Source organism: Melanotaenia boesemani, chromosome 24 (genome assembly GCF_017639745.1).
Source record: "Melanotaenia boesemani isolate fMelBoe1 chromosome 24, fMelBoe1.pri, whole genome shotgun sequence".
NCBI classification, from domain to species: Eukaryota; Metazoa; Chordata; class Actinopteri; order Atheriniformes; family Melanotaeniidae; genus Melanotaenia; species Melanotaenia boesemani.
Window position 1 is genome coordinate 1,364,023 of NC_055705.1, and position 22,309 is coordinate 1,386,331.

Genomic DNA, 22,309 nt, shown 5'->3' on the forward strand with positions numbered 1-22,309 from the left:
CCTCATTTATCACACGTACGGGGAAATGAGCACATCTGATCCCAGGAATGATCTTAGGATTGGATCCATGTGTGATGTATGAAACGTTCGTATCTGTAGATCTCAGCGTAGGAATGATCGGGTCTTGATAAATGCAGCGGCTGAAATCCATCGTTAGCGTAATGTTTATTTATTCATTTTAATTAGGATAGTAGCCCATGCTCGGTAACTGGAAGCCACAGTTCTTTACTTTGCTCACTAGAAAATATAAACAACACGCTGAAAGAGATCAATGAAAACCGTGAATGAAACTTTTTCAAACTGCTAAACGTCTGTGTTTACCTGCGTTAGCTTAGCATTGTTGTGTTCGAGGTTCTGTTATATGAAGCCTCTTTTTACAGCCTCCAGAAGAGAAAGTTCACAGTGACGTCTACGATGTGCTTTTCTGAAGCCGTCGCTGTCCAGCAGCTTCCTGCAGCAGAGAAACTGCACCAGGCAACTTTTCCTCCATGACGCTGCGAGACGTCGCAGGAGTTTCACGTTGCACACGCGTCACATGCTAGCTAGCAGATCTAAACAAACAGGTGCACCGCGGCCGATTCAGCAGAGAAACCTTAGAAGATGCCATCGGAGGAAGGGAGGAAACAAAAGAGAGACAGAGATGAGACCAGAGTCAACATAAGACTGGTTTTTACTGGCTGGAGAGATCTTATAGCACAGGAAGGATGAAGGAGGATGCTGGATTAGCCGTCCATAGGGGGCGCTTCACTGGAAAATGGTAAAAGTTAAGTAGAGCATCTTTAACGCATGAATCATTAAGACAGTGCTACATGCTTTTTACATGTAATATTTTACTTCAGACATGAACACAGAGGCTTTTGTATTTCTTAATATTTGGCTTTTTATACATTTATTTTAATCTAATCGTTAAAAACATGATTAAATAATGTTTTCAGGAGGACACGATGCATGAAAGGGTTAACCTTCAATAGTTACACATTCACATGCGACTGTTCACATGGCTGTTCCTGAAAGGCAAATCAAGGCAAATCCAGGCAAATCAAGGCCAATCCAGGCAAATCCAGGCCAATCCAGGCACATCAAGGCAAACCCAGGCCAATCCAGGCACATCCAGGCCAATCCAGGCACATCCAGGCTTGGCAGACTGAAACATGCGACATTCTCACTAACATAGAAAAACTGCATCCAAACAGCAGCAGCTCAGCAAACAGAGTATTAACATACTGAACTTGAATTTAACACTTTTACTTGTTTAAAATGACATTTTTGTGAGATTATGATCATTTTAAAATGTAAAACACTGACTTTTAATTTGAAATGAAATTGTATTTCCTTTTAAATGAAAATAGAAATTGCATGTTTTTTGGCGGTTGGAGGTTTTTAATGTTATTTTAAATCAGACATGAACATTTTAAATCTGATTCAGTAATATTTCTGGTATTTCTCTGTGTTTCAAACACAAACTGTGAAATAATAGACGAATCTGTAAAGTTACATGTTGTTTTTACAGCTGATTGTCTGGTTTTAACACATCTGTTGTTTCACGTCATTTGACCCAGATGTGACGTGAGGTTGACCACCGTTGGATGTGCAGCCATAAGATAGATAGATAGATAGATAGATAGATAGATAGATAGATAGATAGATAGATAGATAGATAGATAGATAGATAGATAGATAGATAGATAGATAGATAGATAGATAGATAGACAACTTTATTTATCACCGAAGGGAAATTGTGTTGTTACAGTAGTCCAGTGTCATACGTGGCATAAACTATGAATAAAAAATAGAAGTAAAATATACAATATAAGTAAAGTGGAATAGAAGTAGAAATAAAATAAAGATAGAAATCCAGAGTGGAATAAAATTAGAAATAAATAAAATATGAATACAGAGTGGATTGGCAGATAAAGTGCAGTGGCAAGATGAAGTAATAATGAAACTAGCTATCAGATATTAATATGTAAATATGACTATGTGAATAAAGGATGTGCAAGGATGATACAGAATGTTGGATGTGCAAAGGATACAAATATTGTATAATTATATGATATATAATATCAATATGATATATAATATCAAGCGACAGTTATAGGTTGCAGTAAGTTCAGTGGTTGACTTAGTCCAGTTGTGTGATCATGGCTTTGGCAGAGGTGGATGAGTTATGGAGTCTTATTGCAGCAGGAAGGAACGATCTCCTGTACCGTTCCTTAGAGCAGCGGGGTTGGATCAGTCTGCTGCTAAAACTGCTCTTTAGCTTGTCCAGTGTGTTATGGAGGGGGTGGGAGGGGTTGTCCCTGATTGCCAGCAGTTTTGCCAGCATTCTCTCCTCCACCACCTCCTCCAGGGTGACAAGTTTAGAGCCGACAGCAGACTCTGCCTTTCTGATCAGTTTCTTCAGTCTGTTGGCGTCCTTTGCCTTGATGCCCGCACCCCAGGACACTACAGCAAAGAAGATGGCGCTCGCCACCACAGACTGATAAAACATCTGCAGCATCTTATTGCAGACGTGAAAGGACCTGAGCCTCCTTAAGAAGTAAAGCCGGCTCTGCCCCTTCTTGAAGATGGTGTCAGTGTTGGTGGACCAGTCCAGCTTATTGTTAAGTGTGATGCCTAGATATTTGTATGAGTCCACTGAGTCCACATCCGTCCCATTGATGCAGACAGGAGAGGGCAGAGGCTTTTTCCTCCTAAAGTCCACCACCATCTCTCTCGTCTTCGCCACGTTCAGCAGTAGGTGGTTCTCCCCACACCACCTCACAAAGCGGTCCACCAGGTCCCTGTACTCTGCCTCCCTCCCCCCCTCCACACATCCCACAATGGCCGTGTCATCAGAGAATTTCTGCAGATGACACGACTCTGTGCAGTACTTAAAGTCTGATGTGTATGTGGTGAAGAGGAAGGGAGACAGCACAGTTCCCTGGGGGGCCCCAATGTTACTGATCAGACGATCAGACACGCAGCTCTGTAACCTCACAAACTGCGGTCTGCCCGTCAGATAGTCGTCTACCCAGGCGACGAGGGGAGCACTCACCCACATGTCCAGAAGTTTGGCCTTCAGCAGTCCAGGCTGGATGGTGTTAAAGGCGCTGGAGAAGTCGAAGAACATGATGCGGACTGATGTGTCAGGTCTATCCAGGGAGGAGTAGGCCCTCTGCAGCAAGTAGATGATTGCATCATCAACCCCAACATGGGGCTGATATGCAAACTGGAGGGGGTCTTGTGATTGGCTCACCAGTGGCCTGAGGTGCGCCAGAACCAGTCTCTCCATGACCTTCATGGTGTGAGAGGTCAGTGCTACTGGCCTGTAGTCCTCCAGTGCAGTAGGACGTCCTTTTTTGGGCACTGGGACCAGGCACGATGTTTTCCAGAGCACTGGCACTCTCTGAAGGCGTAGGCTCATGTTGAAGAGGTGCTGGAGAACTCCACAGAGCTGACCGGAACATGCTTTCAGCACATAAGGGCTGAGTCCGTCCGGTCCAGCGGCTTTCCTCTGTCTGAGTCTCTCCAGTTCTCTCTTCACCTGGCTGGATGTGATGTGGAGTCCAGACTGGGGGGTGGGGGGTATAGCAGGTTCTGAGGTGGATGTAAGCAGTGGGCTGGGGGGTGGAGGTGACAACAGAGGTGCTAAGAGGTGTCTGCAGCCGGAGGTGGGGAAGAGCTGTGGGGGCTGTGAGGAAGTCCTGGGGGCAGGAGATGAGAACGGGTCCCAGTAGGTGGTGGTGGTGGTGTTGGTGGGGGGAGGTGGGGAGTTGTTGTATTGAGATTGAGATGCAGAAGAGGGGCTGCCAGTGGAGGAGGGGTTGGAGTTGAACCTATTGAAAAACATGTTCAACTCGTTGGCACGTTGCCTGTCCCACTCAGCTGCACCCCCACCTCTCCTCTGAAAGCCTGTGATCTCTCTCATCCCCCTCCAGACGTCCCTGATGTTGTTGTCCCCCAGTTTGTGTTCAAGTTTTCTCCTGTAGTTGTCCCTGCTCTCCCTTATGCTGTGTTTTAGTTCCCTTTGTACACGCTTGAGTTCAGCAAGATCCCCCGATCTAAAGGCTCTCTTCTTCTCATTAAGAAGGATCTTCAGGTTGCTGGTAACCCACGGTTTGTTGTTAGGGTAGCAGCGAACCTCTTTTGTGGGGATGGTGTTTTCAATGCAGAACCCAATGTAGTCAGAGACACAGTCCGTCAGGCCATCGATGTCCTCACCATGTGGTTCATACAGCGCATCCCAGTCCGTGGCCTCCAGCGCTCCACGCAGTGTTTCCATGGCCTCAGGAGACCATTTCCTCACTGTCCTCACTGTGACTGGGTGCTGTTGAACAACAGGCTTATATGATGGTGAGAGCAGGACTAGGTTGTGGTCTGACCTGCCCAGTGGTGGCAGTGCAGTGGAGCTGTATGCATCCTCAACATTTGCATACAGCAGATCCAAAGTCTTATTTTCACGGGTGGTGCATGTAACAAACTGGTGGAAGGTTGGAAGAGTGGATGAGAGAGACACATGGTTAAAATCACCTGTGATGACGATGAAGGCCCCGGGGTGTTTCGTCTGTAGTCCCGCAGTTACAGAGTGGATGACGTCACACGCTGCTTCTGCGTTACCAGATGGTGGAATATAAACAGTTATGGCGATAACACTGGTAAATTCCCTCGGCAAATAATATGGGCGAAGTCCGACGGCGACAAGCTCGATGTCCGGGATGCAGAGCTGCTCTTTAATGGAGACATGACCGGGGTGACACCATCTGTTGTTTTATCGAAAAACTTACTTCATTCTGTCTCACACATGGTGTGTGTGGGAAGGCAGGGTGTGTTCTGATGTTCCTCACATCGTTTCCTCTAAAACCACCAAGAGATTTCATTCAGGTTATCAGATGCAGAATCCTGCAGCAGTGGAGTAAATCTGTTCTGTAGTTGCAGGTCTGCTTGTTGAGAAAAAGGATTGTTAGTTGTCCTTTTATTAACCGGCCACGCCTGTATGATGCTAAGAAGAGGTGTTGAGGTCTCAGTGACCAGCCAGTCCCGTCACTAATCTCAGGAAGCTGGTCTGATGGTACTGGTCCTCCTTTTTCCCTGTGAGATGTCAGCTTAACACAGCACATAATATCAGCTCATATTTCTCTCAGTTATACCAGGAAATCCCAGATAGGACCTACTTTATATCCAAGGTTATCTCTTTGGTCTGGGCTGACAGGAGGTATAACAGGCCGTCCGTAGAAAACAGGTTCAGATCGGCCAGCTGAGGTGGATCAAACACAGGAAGCATCAAACATGAATGCTGCTGCATTATGTTGCCTGGCAACCATGCAAATTTCAGCAGCAGTTTATGGAAACTTGTGTTGACTTTCTACAAAATTTGCTTGGTCTGGACTGCAGGCAGGCCAGTCTAGTACCTGGACTCTTTTACTACACACCCACGCTGTTTAACACCTGTCTTGCTGAAATAAGCAGGGACGTCCCTGAAAAAGACGTTACTTGGAAGGCAGCACGTGTTGCTCCAAAACCAGAATGTTTCTTTCAGCATCAACCCCCCCCCCCCACACACCATCACAGATTCTGGCTTTTGAACTTTGTGCTGATAACATCTGGATAGACCTGTACTCTTTGTCCCGGAGGACACAATGTCCATGATCTCCAAAAATAATTAGACAAGTGGACTCGTCAGACCACATCACACTTTTCCACTTTGTGTCAGTCCATCTCAGACGAGCTCGGGTCCAGAGAAGCTGGCGGAGTTTCTGGGTGTTGATTTATGGCCTTTCCTTTGCATGGTAGAGTTTTAACTTGTAGATGGAGACAAACTGTGTTAACTGACGACGTCTTTCTGAAGTGTTCCTGAGCTCATGTGGTGACATCCTCTACACAATGATGTCAGTTTGTTATGAAGTGCCTGAGTGATCCAAGGTCACGGGCACGTAATGTTGGTTTGTGGCGTGACCACTTCCGTGCAGAGATTTCTTCAGATTCTCTGAATCTTTTGACATTATGGGCTGCAGATGATGAAATCCCTGCAGTTGTGTGTTGAGAAACAATGTTCTTAACCTGAAATTATCTTGGTACCCCCAGTTTGGGAAAGGCTGTGCTAGATAACCAATCCACCTCTATACAAGCGTTCATGTCTTCAGGTGTGATGAGGACGTCGTGCACACATTGGGTGTGTCGTTGCAAAGTTTCACTGCCCTCTACAAATCTACAGGATTTTTAATGTGGCATGTGTACTAACTTTGTTGTTTATGTTTGTTTTTGTTTATTACGGTGCAAAGATTTATCTCTTCATTAATGGTTTATTTTGACCGTCCTGGTAAACATCCCAAATTTATTAGATAAATGTAGGCTATAGATTTTTCACAATTATCTGGCGACCCCCTGAAATTCTCTCACGACCTCCGTTGGGAATCCCCAGTTTGAAAACCACTGCTGTAAACGTCTCTAAGAACAGCAGAAAAAGACGCTACAGCTGTCGCTAGCCCTTTTTTAGTTAGTCTGTAAAGGGGTCTGAATAGTTGTTAAATAAAGCGAATCAGCCACTAAAGCTGGATTCATACTCGCGCAGCATCTGCGTAAGGTTGGCCACCACCGTAGGCTCCGCGTAGGTCTGTAGAGGCTTGATACGCACCTCTTCCAGACCTGACGAGCACCCATGCTACCCAGCATGGTCACGCAGAAGTACTCCTTTGTGATTGGTCAGTTTGTGTTTACATGTTTCCAGATTTTTGGATCTTCTTGCAGATTTTGTGCAGTAAACACCATTTTTATTTGTTTGCACTGTAAGTTTTTTAACATTAGAATTATTTCTTCGTTTGCTTCCATGAGTTCGTGTAGCCGCCATGTCGGCCGCCATCGTTGATCTAAAAATGTCGTAACTGACGGGAACCATGGAAAGAACTCCATCCTGTGTGGAGTTTACCTGCCGATACCAGCCCTACGGCCACCTTCAGGTTCAGAAGAGAAACTGCAACATGACACCATAATCCTACGCTGGAGTGTGAGAGCACATTTCACCAGCATCGACCTACCGTACGCAGACGCTCCGCCAGTATAAATCCAGCTTAAACTGGAAACGCTGCTGATTATCTAGCTCCACTGGCCAGTTCAGGCTCTGCCCAACAAGGTAAAACACACCCTGGAAGACAAAATGAATTCAGTCTAGAAGCTGTTGAGTCCTAAAACACAGATCATATCTGCTTTGGTCTGTAACGTGATGGATTCCATGTCACGTAGAGGGAGACGAGGACTGTGCTGGTTGTTGTTTTGACTCTCTATAATGTTGTTGTTGTTGGTTCTACACCATTATCTGTCTCAGACACGTTGACTGGAGTCCTTATCGGCATCTCATTGACACGCCTCATCAGCCTGTGCAGACCCTGATGCTGTTGTCAGTTCCAGCAGCTAAACAATGAAAAACCTCCTCTGTACATATGTTTATCACCAACAGGTTTCTGGGTTTTGGTGAATGTGTTGCAGCAGCCTGCAGGTGATTTCTGGTGTATTTTAGTCTCTGCTGAACTCGTCAGGGTTAAAGACGAGTGAGCAGACAACTCCCTGAGGGATAGTGGAGTAAAGCAGCATTGTGGTTTCCACAGCAGTGGAGGTGGAGACGAGGTGTTTACGCAGATGTTTTCCAACATGTCGTCAGCTAGGTGGACCCTCGGGCCAAACGCAGCTGATCTTCCTCCTCCTCCTCTTCTTGTGAACAAAGTTAATTAGAAATGTGTGAACCTCTGAATTCTTCTGGTGATAGAACTGACTGAAACCTTCCCAGTGACACCAGTTAGTGTCCGTTCACTCCGAGCTGTTTTTGTGGTTTTACAGAGTTAATCTTGTTGGTTTTCACTTCCTGTTTATAAAGAAATGTTTGGGTTTGCAGAAGCTGGTTTTGATTCCTGTTGGTTTTCTTTCCTGAGGAGTAACTGAGCAGTCTGGATTACTGGTTCCTCCAGACTGTGGAGGATTCGTCTATCGTCCACTCACAGTGGAGGGTGGATGGGTGAAATGACGTGTCTCAGAGGAGCCTCCAAGATGAGAGCTGGTTGAACTGTGTAAATCTGAGGAAATCAGAGCTTCATTCAGCCGAGGAAAGACCAGAGCATTAATTATGGAAAGCAAGGAGATAATTCTGTCATTCCAGCTGGGCCTCAGAGATAAATATGAGGGCAGAACAGGGAGTGTTTGCTTCACTTTTTATTGTTTGATAACTGTTTATAAAACTCTGGGAAGCCGTGACCTCCTGTCGTCTTTCACTTCTGTCACAGAAAGCTCAAAGTCTTGTCTAAGACCAGAGAAACGGAGCTGTGAGGCCTCCCTGGTGCTGCTGCATCGTCACAGACCATCAGAGGTCGTACAGACCAGCAGGAACAGCCTCAGTAGTCGGGTTTCACTCCACGTTATGCTTCGCTAATAGATGTGGATCAGAAAAAGGTTTTATTGTTTGAGGTGGATTTAGTTGTTTTGAAGACCTGATGCACATAAACATGAACAGGAACAACTTAATGAATCTGACCTGTCAGCTGTTTCTGATCTGAGTCAGCAAACAATAAACCACTGATATGATATAATGTCCCAGATATCCCCACAGATTAAAGAAGCTCTTTAACAAGAACTCTCTATATTTCCATAGTTGCTGTTTTCTCTCCTCCAGGTTTATTTGCTGTTAGAGAAACTGCATCTTTTGTAAGTCTGTTGTGGATAAACTAAGACTTTTTCCCCGGACCATGATAACAGAGGGCTTTGACACTAAGACAGCAAATGTTCCTGTTTATAATTAACATGTATGTGTTTATTAACTACTGTACCGAAGGCATGACCTGAACTCGTACTACAGTGTTTGTACAGGGGCCAGTGGGATGGCCAAAGCTCAGCTGACTGCTTATTGGAGTGAAGGAATGTTTCTGCTGTCAAATATACAGAAATAATTCAGTCTTCAGGTGTATTCAGCAATGACATCTGGTGTTAGACAAATATTTGCTTCTCAGTCAAGTGTTTAATTTCCTGGCCTGTTTCCAGCCTTCTTTCTCTCCATGTAGGTGGGTCCTTTTTATTACATTACGAACATTTAGCAGACACTTTTATTCAAAGCAACTTTGTGGTTAGGCAGTAGCGTTAAGGGTCTTGTCTAAGGACCCAACTGAAAGGTGTTTACATTCATCTGGGGAATCGAACTCTGGTTGCCTGCATGAGAGATGGACGCTCTGCCAACTGAGCTAAACAGCTGATGGTTGGTGGTTTTTAATGTTGAATGGGCGCCTTCCCACCTACCTTTCAGAGCTTCTCTGTTCATGTAGGTCAATGAGGTTGAAAAATGAAATGCTTTTAGACGTCTAGAGTTCGTGTCTGAAAACTAGATGTGACAGAGCTTTTGCTGCTTCTAGACTCTGGAATAGTCTTCCTCCGAGCATGAGAACGGCTCAGTCTTTGGATATTTTCAAGTCAGTTCTGAAGACCCACCTGTTTGCACTGGCTTTCAGCACAAGGTGAGCAAAATTTTGGCCGTTCTTCTTTTATGTTTAGTAGCTTAACTGATTTTAATTTTCATTGTGTATTTTTATTCTCTGTATTTCTCTGTAATCAAGTTCTTTAAATTGTCAAGTTACTCAATCTGAATGAATTGTCATGATCTCTAAGTGCCTTGTGATCTTCCCTTTGATTCTTATAAATAAACTAAATATTCATTTCCACTTCTCTTGGGGAATTAGCTAAATGAAATAATGAAATAACTCAGTCTCTAACACATCTTGTAGTTTGTAGTACTGGTGGAAACGTGGATCATCTGGTGCTCAGACAAGACAGTCTAGACCAAAAGTCGCGACAACTAAACATTTCAGCCAACGTGACGTTTCATAAAGCTTCTGGTCATTGACATGAAGTCTGATCTCAGTCAGAAAGTGTAGGATCCATACTGGTATACTGGAAGTATTCAAGCGGTGGTACAGGTGACGCGAAGCATCAGCATGTGGGTGGTGGGTGTGTTGCTGTGGGCATGTGTGTCCCCACATTTGAAAGGTGTACGTATCGACTCACTGCTGTTTGGAATGACTGGAAAGGAGGAAACAAGTCCAAGGGCCTCAACTTCTGTCAAATCCAGTAGTTCTGAAATGTTTACTTATTGTAATCTGTTCAACACAGACAGTAGAAAACCGTCTGAAATGTTTACTTATTGTAATCTGTTCAACACAGACAGTAGAAAACCGTCTGAAATATTTACTTATTGTAATCTGCTCAACACAGACAGTAGAAAACCGTCTGAAATATTTACTTATTGTAATCTGCTCAACACAGACAGTAGAAACCCGTCTGAAATATTTACTTATTGTAATCTGCTCAACACAGACAGTAGAAAACCGTCTGAAATATTTACTTATTGTAATCTGCTCAACACAGACAGTAGAAAACCGTCTGAAATATTTACTTATTGTAATCTGCTCAACACAGACAGTAGAAAACCGTCTGAAATATTTACTTATTGTAATCTGTTCAACACAGACAGTAGAAAACCGTCTGAAATGTTTACTTATTGTAATCTGTTCAACACAGACAGTAGAAAACCGTCTGAAATATTTACTTATTGTAATCTGCTCAACACAGACAGTAGAAAACCGTCTGAAATGTTTACTTATTGTAATCTGCTCAACACAGACAGTAGAAACCCGTCTGAAATATTTACTTATTGTAATCTGCTCAACACAGACAGTAGAAAACCATCTGAAATATTTACTTATTGTAATCTGTTCAACACAGACAGTAGAAAACCGTCTGAAATATTTACTTATTGTAATCTGCTCAACACAGACAGTAGAAAACCATCTGAAATATTTACTTATTGTAATCTGTTCAACACAGACAGTAGAAAACCGTCTGAAATATTTACTTATTGTAATCTGCTCAACACAGACAGTAGAAAACCATCTGAAATATTTACTTATTGTAATCTGTTCAACACAGACAGTAGAAAACCGTCTGAAATATTTACTTATTGTAATCTGCTCAACACAGAAAGTAGAAACCCGTCTGAAATATTTACCTATTGTAATCTGCTCAACACAGAGAGTAGAAACCCGTCTGAAATATTTACTTATTGTAATCTGCTCAACACAGACAGTAGAAAACCGTCTGAAATATTTACTTATTGTAATCTGCTCAACACAGACAGTAGAAACCCGTCTGAAATATTTACTTATTGTAATCTGCTCAACACAGACAGTAGAAACCCGTGTGAAATGTTTACTTATTGTAATCTGTTCAACACAGACAGTAGAAAACCGTCTGAAATGTTTACTTATTGTAATCTGCTCAACACAGACAGTAGAAACCCGTCTGAAATGTTTACTTATTGTAATCTGCTCAACACAGACAGTAGAAACCCGTCTGAAATATTTACTTATTGTCATGTGTTCAACACAGACAGTAGAAAACCGTCTGAAATGTTTACTTATTGTAATCTGTTCAACACAGACAGTAGAAAACCGTCTGAAATATTTACTTATTGTAATCTGCTCAACACAGACAGTAGAAAACCGTCTGAAATATTTACTTATTGTAATCTGCTCAACACAGACAGTAGAAAACCGTCTGAAATATTTACTTATTGTAATCTGCTCAACACAGACAGTAGAAAACCGTCTGAAATATTTACTTATTGTAATCTGTTCAACACAGACAGTAGAAAACCGTCTGAAATGTTTACTTATTGTAATCTGCTCAACACAGACAGTAGAAACCCGTCTGAAATATTTACTTATTGTAATCTGCTCAACACAGACAGTAGAAAACCATCTGAAATATTTACTTATTGTAATCTGTTCAACACAGACAGTAGAAAACCGTCTGAAATATTTACTTATTGTAATCTGCTCAACACAGACAGTAGAAAACCATCTGAAATATTTACTTATTGTAATCTGCTCAACACAGACAGTAGAAAACCATCTGAAATATTTACTTATTGTAATCTGTTCAACACAGACAGTAGAAAACCGTCTGAAATATTTACTTATTGTAATCTGCTCAACACAGAAAGTAGAAACCCGTCTGAAATATTTACCTATTGTAATCTGCTCAACACAGAGAGTAGAAACCCGTCTGAAATATTTACTTATTGTAATCTGCTCAACACAGACAGTAGAAAACCGTCTGAAATATTTACTTATTGTAATCTGCTCAACACAGACAGTAGAAACCCGTCTGAAATATTTACTTATTGTAATCTGCTCAACACAGACAGTAGAAACCCGTGTGAAATGTTTACTTATTGTAATCTGTTCAACACAGACAGTAGAAAACCGTCTGAAATGTTTACTTATTGTAATCTGCTCAACACAGACAGTAGAAAACCATCTGAAATATTTACTTATTGTAATCTGTTCAACACAGACAGTAGAAAACCGTCAGAAATATTTACTTATTGTAATCTGCTCAACACAGAAAGTAGAAACCCGTCTGAAATATTTACCTATTGTAATCTGCTCAACACAGACAGTAGAAACCCGTCTGAAATATTTACTTATGGTAATCTGCTCAACACAGACAGTAGAAAACCGTCTGAAATATTTACTTATGGTAATCTGCTCAACACAGACAGTAGAAACCCGTCTGAAATATTTACTTATTGTAATCTGCTCAACACAGACAGTAGAAACCCGTCTGAAATATTTACTTATTGTAATCTGCTCAACACAGACAGTAGAAACCCGTCTGAAATATTTACTTATTGTAATCTGCTCAACACAGACAGTAGAAAACCGTCTGAAATATTTACTTATTGTAATCTGCTCAACACAGACAGTAGAAAACCGTCTGAAATATTTACTTATTGTAATCTGCTCAACACAGACAGTAGAAAACCGTCTGAAATGTTTACTTATTGTAATCTGTTCAACACAGACAGTAGAAAACCGTCTGAAATGTTTACTTATTGTAATCTGCTCAACACAGACAGTAGAAAACCGTCTGAAATATTTATTTATTGTAATCTGCTCAACACAGACAGTAGAAAACCGTCTGAAATGTTTACTCATAAGACACGTATACAATCAGTGCATGTTCACTAAGTTAAACTTACACGTCGTCTCCTTTGTCTGCGGCGTATCTCCTGCCGCTGGATTTTTCATCTTCTGACTTTCAGGAGCCTTCCAGCCTCGACGTGAGACGCCTGGTTGTATCGTCCATCAGTAACATCTCCATCAAGCAGAGCATGAACACTACGATCTCTTCCTTCTCCATATTAGCTTGGTGGTGTTACTTTGTCTTTTTTTTCGTGGGTTTTTTTTTGTTACTTTTGTTTTTGTTATTAATACTTCCACAGTTGTTATGTGGAGCTAAAGTCAAACGTCACTGTCGCAGACGGTTGCGTCACATCGGTCCCCCCCACCCCCCCCCAACTCATGTACGAATGCAGCATGGAACAGTTCCCCTGGGGAAGGTAGTTCCTAGAACTAGGACAGTTATTAGAACTGCGTTCTTAGAACTTCTCTGTCTGAATGCGCCTTTAGACTTTTATTTCTTGACTGATCACTTGGGCTGAGAACTGGACTCATGAGTAGCTGTGTGGGTTTGTTTATTATGACATATTCTGCTAGATTTGTGTCCTACATGTTGGTGATTGGCTAATTATTGTGTAAAAATATTGTAGGAGCCATACTGGTATGGTGGAATTATTCATGAGGTACAGGTGATGCAGCGTCAGCATCTGGGTGGTGTGTGTGTTTCTGTGGGTGTGTGTCTCACGCCTTTTGAAAGGTGCATGACTCAGTGGTGTGTGGAATGAGTGGATGTGGAAGTGGGGTGAGTCTGGTGGTGGTTACATGTCTGCTCGTAGTGCTTTGTAGTATGAAGCCTGTCTGAGTTAGAATACCACTTTATTCAGTACCTGGATCTCATGGATGATGGAGCTGTGGATGGAAGTAGGGCACGGTGATATACTGGGTATACTTGATGTATTCTAAGAAGTTTTATGTGCGATATATCAAATGTTTATATTCTGAAAATCGAGTACAAACTGGCATGGCAGCATTTATCATCTACATGTGATTTTCTTCGTAGTTTAGCTTCTCTCAGTTACAGCAGACAGACAGCCCACATTTCCACCTGTCCACCACCAACACTTGTTGTTTCAGGTGAGACAGGAAAGAAGCACAGAGTACGCAGCTAGCTAGCTAGCTAGCTAGTTTACGATCATTAAGAGATGGAAGCTGAATGCAAGACGTCAGTTTTAACCAGTAATTCTCCTCAGAAATGACAACAGTGACGAGGACTGATTGTTCAGCTGTGTGTGTTTCCTGATGGACATGAAGTATAAAATAACTGAATGAAAAATATATCAGATATTAACGGAGTAATTATAGAAAATAAAATAAACTTGATCCTCTGGGGTTGGTGGGAGTTGCTGTTGGGATTGAAGGTAAAGAAAGTTGTGGGTAAAAGTATTTTTGTAATTTGAATGTGTGTAAATGTTTTATTTGTGTAATTTCTAGATATTTGTGTGTGTGTTTGAACAAGTACCCAAAGTTAGACACAAAATGGTTTAAAACTATGTATTAAGGCCCATTTATGCTCAACGTAAGACGGATACACAGACAGACGGACAGTTTTGTCCGTCTCCTGCGTCGGTTATGTACTTAATTTGTACGTAATTTGTACTTAATTTGTACGTAATTTGTACTTAATTTGTACGTAATTTGTACGTTATTTGGTCCGTTTTCACGGAGCTTAACCATCTGTCGCTTGATGCAGCAGACGGAGAAATACCAGCAGAAATCGTAGGACTGCTGAGCAGAACAGCTGAATAGCTTCATGTGACCAGCAAAAGAAACAAACCAGAGAAGAAGAAGAGGAACAGGAAAGAAAATAGCAGAAGAAGAATGAACACACACACACACACAACTGTAGAAATTGTGTGATCTTTTAAATAAAGATTAAATATGAGTGTTTAAAGCGGGTTGAGCGGTTTGAAAAAACTTCATAGCGACATTTTTCTGCCAGTGTTTTCTTTGCTTTTTAGTTTCGTTTTATTAAGTGTTATTTGGTTTTTAATTATGAGTTTACAACATGTTACAGTACTTTTACCTTTTAAATGTTTTTGTTCAAACTCTTCATTAACAGGCATTCTGATGGTAAGCTAGGGCGCGATCAGCCAGCGGCAGCTTTGCATGTTTCACCTTTAGCCTGCTCGTGGAGGAGAGGTGATCATCGCTCTGAATGCAGCTGAACTGATGCTGGACTAAAGCCTCTTCTGGCTGCTTTAGAAAAGATTCCTGCCTTTACGTCAGTCTCCAGATGCACCAGAAAAAGCTGCTAAATTTGTCGCTAGTCGCTTTAAAAAAGAAAAACGTTGGTAGACGCATCTGAACACTTGCTAAACGTAGCTACAAAGTCGTTAAGATGGCAACACTGTGCATGTGACCCAAGAGCCACAGGTTGTAGACCCCTGTCCTAAACAAAGAACCATCTGAGCCGAAAGAGTCGGCTCTTCCAGTGGAGTCGAGTCAAACGAGCCGACTCATTGAAAAGAGACAAACTTCCCATCGCTACGCAACATGACACTTGTCCTGAGGATGAAGATTTACACCAAATAAATAATGTATCAACACATCTGTTCTTTGTTAAACCATTTGAATTAATAAAGAACTTTATTTCAGGTCCATGGGCCGATGATGAACGGCGATCTGTCCAGGATGGTCCCTTTTAGCCTGACAGCTGCTGGGACAGACCCCACTCCCCCACCCCGACCCGGCATTGGAAGGGATCCAGACTGTTAGCGGCTCAGCTACTGCTGTCTCGTTATCAGCAGCCGACACTCAGGCTAGTGGGTATTATAGACTTTATTTTCACGCACTGACCTAATAACACCAACAACAACATGGACTAAAGTTGTTCTTGAACCACCGCATCCTACCACAGACCATTAACTCTCCATCTACATCTGGAGCCTGCTACGTCACTAGGCGCAGTCGGAGTGTTGTTCCTGTTTATTTGACGTTAGCTGTACGTGGCGTCTTTGTTAGTTTCTTTTGTCGCAGTTACAACTGCAGCTTAAAAACAAGAGTTAAGAGATTTTTACTGTCCAAAGAAACAAGATGAGCGACTTCTGGAGGTCAGTGGGCGGACTGGTCCGAAATAACCCTAAAAGGAGACTAATGGCAGAACACAAGCTAGTTTCACTTCCTGTTAAAGTTTAGCCATGAGCTAGCTTAGTTAGCTTAGCTTAGTTAGCTTAGCTTAGCTTAGTTTGGTTTGGTTTGGCTAAGTGTTTCCCGTAAATCACCCGAATTACCGGAATAACCAGAAAGCTTTTTAGAAATAGTTTTCTCATCGCGTCTCATCAGCTAGCTTCAGACCGGTGATTTAACTTTCTTTCTGAGTTAATTAAATTAGTACAAACAAGTTTACAGCTATTAAACAGTTAGAATTATATATTTTTTCCAGTTAAAATCCAAACTATAACCTCTCAGGGCTTAAAAACACATAATATAAAGATAACTAAAAACCACACCAAGTATGAACTTATTTAGAGCAGGAAATTCATTCTGGATGTTTCTGTTTAAATAATAATGAAATAAAAATAAGAAATGTAAAGTCTTGGTAACATTATTGGTCTATAACTGCTACTAAATTCAGTCCTATGAGGGCTGCAGTCCAGCAGGTTTTCCTTGTTTCCCTGCTCCAACACACCTGACTCAGTGAGTCATTGTGTAGAACTGGAGCGGCTGTTGGATCCATTTCATTTGACTCGGGTGTGTTGAAGCAGGAAAACATGGAAACCTGCAGGATGTGGTCCAGGAGGTCCAGATGTGGTGATCCTGGTCTAGAACTTGCTGCCATGATGAATGATTATCAGACATGGAGTGGCAGCAGGTAAACAATGACTCAGGGACCATCTGAACTCCTCTGGGGTCCTGATTGGATCAGCTGGAAAACAGGAAGTAGATTCGGTGTATTGGAGGTTTTTCTTTAACTTCCTGTTTTAGCACGAATGTTGTTTGTTTCTGTAAAAACTAAACGTGTGTTTTCCCGGTTGCTGTGGCTCCATGAAGAACCAGTTTAAACCGGATCAGATGGACCTGATAAAGTCCTCAGGACAGCTTCTGGCAGGTCCTCGTGTCTCAGATCTTCAGTCTGATGAAGTCTGACTGACTGGTTTTGTTTGTCTGCAGAGTCTGTGTCTGGATGTTTCTGGCTTCCACGGTGAGCCCAGGTGAGTCTGAACAGACGCTGCTGCTTCATCATCATCATCACGTGACCTCAGGAGGAGGAAGGCGCTGTAGTTTCCATCATCAGTAAACTCTGAATGTAGAAAACGTTGAACTTCTTCTGACTTTGAGCCGTAACGATCATTAACACGTCACAATGTTCAGCTCGTTCAGGAGGTTTATGCTGCGAGCTGGTTAGTAAAACTTTTATAGTCATGAAGCCGCTTTAAAACTTTAAAGCTTTAAAATGATTGGACGAGCCCTGATTAGTGGGTGTGGTTTGGTTGGACCATCATTTCTAACAGAAGGAAAGTCTTCATGAAGCTCCCCTATAAAACCCGTCTGGAAGGTGAAGTTTGGAGTTCATGAAGGATGTTTGCTTGTCCCAAACTTCACATTGTGAACTGTTTTTGGTCATAGATGTTTAGCTTTAAGCCTTCTGCAGTGGCTCTAAAAACAGGTTAAATCCACCGGCTGTAAACCAAGAAGAAGAAAACAGCTTCAGCTTCACTTTGTTAAATGTCCCATGAAGGACGTTCAGACTTTCAGCAGACGTCCTTCACACCAGCCGGACCTGGTGGACATAAAACATTTAAAGCTTCTTAGTGTCTTTCAGTCAGAACCACATCAGACCAGGTCCAGTTTTACAGCAGGACCAGTTGGATCTGGACCTCAGTAACACATCATACACTCGGGTTCAGGTCTAAACACAGTTCCAGGTGTGCCAGGTGATCTTCAGTTAGCAGTCTGAATCTGACTGGTTTGAACTGGATGTAGAACAAACGCGGACTCATGTGGATGTTGTGATTGATCTGTGAGTGCTGATGTGAATCTTCCTGTCATCCCTCAGTGATCTGCCAGGACCTAACAGTTAATGGGACTGTTGGAAGAAACGTCCTGCTGCCCTGCAGCTACAATGAGTCTGTACTAGAGAGGGTCAACGTTTCTTGGACAGACCAGGATGATGCTGCTGTGTTGAACATCAGAGGCGGTCGGGAGGACTCAACATTTCAGGACCAGAAGTACAAAGGTCGAGTAAAGAGCTTTCAGGAAGAATACAAGAAGGGAAACTTCTCCATCAAGATGAAGGACCTGAAGGTGGAGGATGCACAGAAATACGAGTGCTTCATCCACAAAATTGATCATCGTATGTTCATCAAACTCACAGTCTCAGGTCAGTTGAAGATACAGACCATAAATGTTTCTAAATAACATTTGATAGTTAAAATTTTCCACCATTAAACTCTTTAGTGTCCTGGATGCAGTCAGAGACTCCTTCAGCTTTTTATTACTATAGGAACTAATGCTGCCCCCTGCTGGACGATAGTGGTACTGACAGCTGCTCCTGGTCTCCAGGCTGAAAGCTCCAGTCATGATTTTAACACAGGAAACATATTGTGAAGCTCCCTCCACCAGGGGGTCCAGCTCAGAACGGGTCGGTACTTGTTTGTTTGCGTTTCCACAGACATAAACTGGAAAAAGTGCCAGAATATCTTTCTGGGAGCTGATCAGGTTTGAGTTTTACGTTCTGATGCTAAAGGGTGGAGTTTGATCCTGCAGTCCATCGGTTGGTGGACTGAATCATCACTTCTTGTGTGACTCTGCACTCAGAACAAAGCAGGAACAGCTCCATGTTTAAATAGACGGTGGATTTATTGTTTTTTAAAGCCACATGTTGAGAAGAAAGAAGTTAGCCTGCTGGATGTCCACCATTCTTCTCTGTAGTTTCTTCTTTGTTTTAATTCAAGGAAGGCGTCGTCGCGCTCTGGTGTCTCCTTCAGGGACTGTGTGTTACTCCGCCTCAGCTTCATATATATTAGTGAAAAGTTAGAGCCAGTTCAAAGGGCTGAAGAGCCACAGGTGGTCTAAACAAGGGTCTTTGAGGAACGGTGGAAAATAAACTTTGTCCTGTTTTATTCTTTGTAGCAGATAGGGCTGCAACCAATGACCATTCTAATGGTCGATTAGTCACCGAATATTAGAACGACTAGTCCACCAATCAGATTATGTATCTCATGATTATTAAATGGATCTTTTTTCACTTTCAGCTTTGAAATGTTATGTAAGTCCGACCTTCCTCCTCTTTACATGTTTGAGCGTTGCAGACGTACTTCCGTGGTACACAAGGTCCGCTTTATAAATCTCACATGTATTTAATTTATTTAGTAAGTTTAACGTGAAGTTATCCCAGACTTTTGATGTTCTCTGCCACCGTTTTGTTCCATGGTTGGCTGCCATATTTTTACACTGGCGGATTTTATTGCGCATGTGCAGTCTCAGCAGAGATAAGAAAAGAAGACGATGTCTCACTCTGTAGTGTTTTGGTTTTTTGAGGTTTTTTTTGCAGGCAACAGTCGACAGTTAAATTTGTTGCCGACTATTTTTATTGTCAACTATTTTTGACAATGCCAACTAATTGTTGCAGCCCTAGTAGTAGGTGAGGACAATAAAGTCCCCCTTCCAAAACCTGCTATTAAAAAATATTAAATAATATTAATCATCTTTAGTAATACCAAATATTAAATGATTTAAATTCTTTTTAACCGTTTAAATGTCAATATTCCAACATAAAGTCATGGTTTAATAAAACTAATAACAGAAAAAATGAGTTTTTTTCCATACAATAGATTTTGGGATGTTGTTGATTTAATGTAAAGATCAGTCTTAGATATACTAAAAATGAATAACAAAACTGATTTAACTGCATTTTTAGATTGTTTTTTTTTTTTTTTTTGGCAGAATCAGATTAATAAATTCCTATTGACTTCCATTAATACCACACTTTTTAAATATCTCAACCACAACACAATATAACCATGCATTCGCTAATGTCGTGGTTTTATTTGAAAGAAAATGGTAAAATTTGTCATTTGGACTGTTCATCATGATGTTGTGCCATTTTCCCATCATAGGCCAATGCTTGAAAGACGTCATTTGTCAAAGGTAAAACCATTAAAAAACTCTCTAATAATTCTCCTTATGAAACACTTTTTAAACCAGCATCAAATTTCTCAAATAGAACATTTAATTTGCATTTTGCAACATTTTTAATCCACAATCAATACGTAAAATAAAAATAACATTGAAAACACCAAAAAATACAAAGAGAGTTCACTCCTTCCAACAAGACTTGCAGTACAAATTTTTTTGCTTTTTGCAGGTGAATTTTCTACACCTGGTGCAGCACTTGGCAACTTTTCTTCATTTCCTTGTACACAAGCAGCACTTTCCCCTCTTTCATGTGGAGTTACTGGCTGTGGCATAATCCCGATAATTCGCTTCAAAACGGGTCATGGGTGAGAACGTTCACTACTTACGACCTGATATCTTCATATGTGTGAGGAACGCCAACAACTCGTGAATTCTGACTGCGTGGATGGTGACGTGGTACGGAATGTAGCCAATCAGAGAGCTGGCCGTGTTCAAGCCGTCTTCAGTCTGGTATTTTTTACAGTTCTGGCTTTTTCTGTTAACAATAGTCCCAAGACCACCATCATTCCCTCGTCTTGTATGTCCTCTTCCACCACACACAGTACGATCAACACTGTTAAATGCTTGATTTTATTATCTTCACGTGTGAAACCTTGAGCAGATGAAAACTCTCATAAGATTAATAAATCCTCATGTGTATACCAGGCTTTAGCTGCTAACAAGCTTTGGAGAAGTAAGAATGTGTGAAACTAAGATCAGCAGCCTCCACATCCTCAGGTAAAACTGAAAAAGGACACCAGGGTCAGGATTTAGATAACCAATTCTGATAACCGGTTCTGATCTGTGGAGAAAGATGGATTCAGGACTTATCGAGACACTGAACATTAAAACGTTCTTTATTAAATGTACAATTATTCCAGTTGAACAGGTTTTTCTTAGCTAATGGACTGCAGTCGTTTCTCTCTATCTCTCTATCTATCATGGATGGGAAAATATCCTGGATGTGGTATCATTCTGCTCGTATCATCTCTGTGTTGCAGAACAGCCTGAAGTTGAAGAAAAGATGATTTCTCCATCAGATGGAGCAGCAGGAAGAAACCTCGTCCACATCCTCCTCCTCTCTGCTCTGTGTCTGCTGCTCTGCTTCTAGAAGATTCTGGTTGTAACTTCACCACGTTCCTCCTCACTGAGTACTGCTCCGTCACTTTAAGGTTTTATGAAGTAAACATGAAGCAAACAGCTGGAGCATCACCATCAGCTTAATGCACACAAGGGGTGGAAGTGATTATTTAAAGCCTCATATATTAAATTAAACCAGGTAACAGTACTTATACACCATCATAGGTATGAAAGAGTCATCAGCTCCTCTTGTTCTGATTGGTCACAGTTCTGCTGACCTCACTGCTCATTATCATCCAGTTACAGAGCAAAACTTTGCAGGTTACAATAGACAGTTACTGAAAACACATTAACACAAGTTAATTTATATTTAGTCATTAACAGCCGAAGTTGCTGTTTAATAGAAGAAAATTTTATTTTATATTTGTTTCTTTTTTTATAATCAGTAACAGCAGGATGGAGAGTAGACAAACTACAACAAGCTTAACAAAATGTAAATTCACACACAGATAAGTTGATTTTTTTCTAAATGTGAACTGACAACCAGCAGAGACCAGAAAGATCAAGGATCAGAAGAAACATCGTCTGTCACACAGATGTTTATCTGTGGAACCAGAGGAGGAATCCAGGGTTAGCTAACGCTAGCTAACATTAGCTAATAATAGCTAATATTAGCTAACACCAGCTAACATTAGCTAATAATAGCTAACATTAGCTAACATTAGCTAATAATAGCTAACACTCGCAAACATTAGCTAATAATAGCTAACATTAGCTAACACTCGCTAACATTAGCTAATAATAGCTAACATTAGCTAACACTTGCTAACATTAGCTAATAATAGCTAACATTAGCTAACACCAGCTAACATTAGCTAATAATAGCTAACATTAGCTAACATTAGCTAATAATAGCTAACACTCGCAAACATTAGCTAATAATAGCTAACATTAGCTAACACTCGCTAACATTAGCTAATAATAGCTAACATTAGCTAACACTCGCTAACATTAGCTAATAATAGCTAACATTAGCTAACACTCGCTAACATTAGCTAATAATAGCTAACATTAGCTAACAC

At 41.5% G+C, this 22,309-nt stretch overlaps 2 protein-coding genes across 7 annotated transcripts in view; both read left to right on the top strand.

Moving 5' to 3' along the window:
• The window catches only part of LOC121635309 (V-set domain-containing T-cell activation inhibitor 1-like), a 38,867-nt gene extending 16,575 nt beyond the window's left edge, over nt 1-22,292 (top strand). For 2 of the 6 annotated variants that reach the window (XR_006009381.1, XM_041978450.1), the window contains one exon: nt 15,627-15,731. Coding sequence is in view for 5 of the 6 variants with exons in the window: in XM_041978450.1 (XP_041834384.1) it covers nt 15,627-15,676 (50 nt within the window). In the remaining variant the exon portion in view is untranslated. Of the gene's footprint in view, nt 1-6,277; nt 9,468-14,620; nt 15,765-15,799; nt 16,082-17,139; nt 17,183-18,027; nt 18,352-21,148 lie in introns of those variants that run through there. The other 4 variants (XM_041978451.1, XM_041978453.1, XM_041978452.1 and 1 more) reach the window with 4 other exon arrangements.
• The window catches only part of LOC121635255 (NLR family CARD domain-containing protein 3-like), a 1,000,352-nt gene that overhangs the window by 407,111 nt on the left and 570,932 nt on the right, over nt 1-22,309 (top strand). The gene's annotated exons all lie outside the window — the stretch shown is intronic.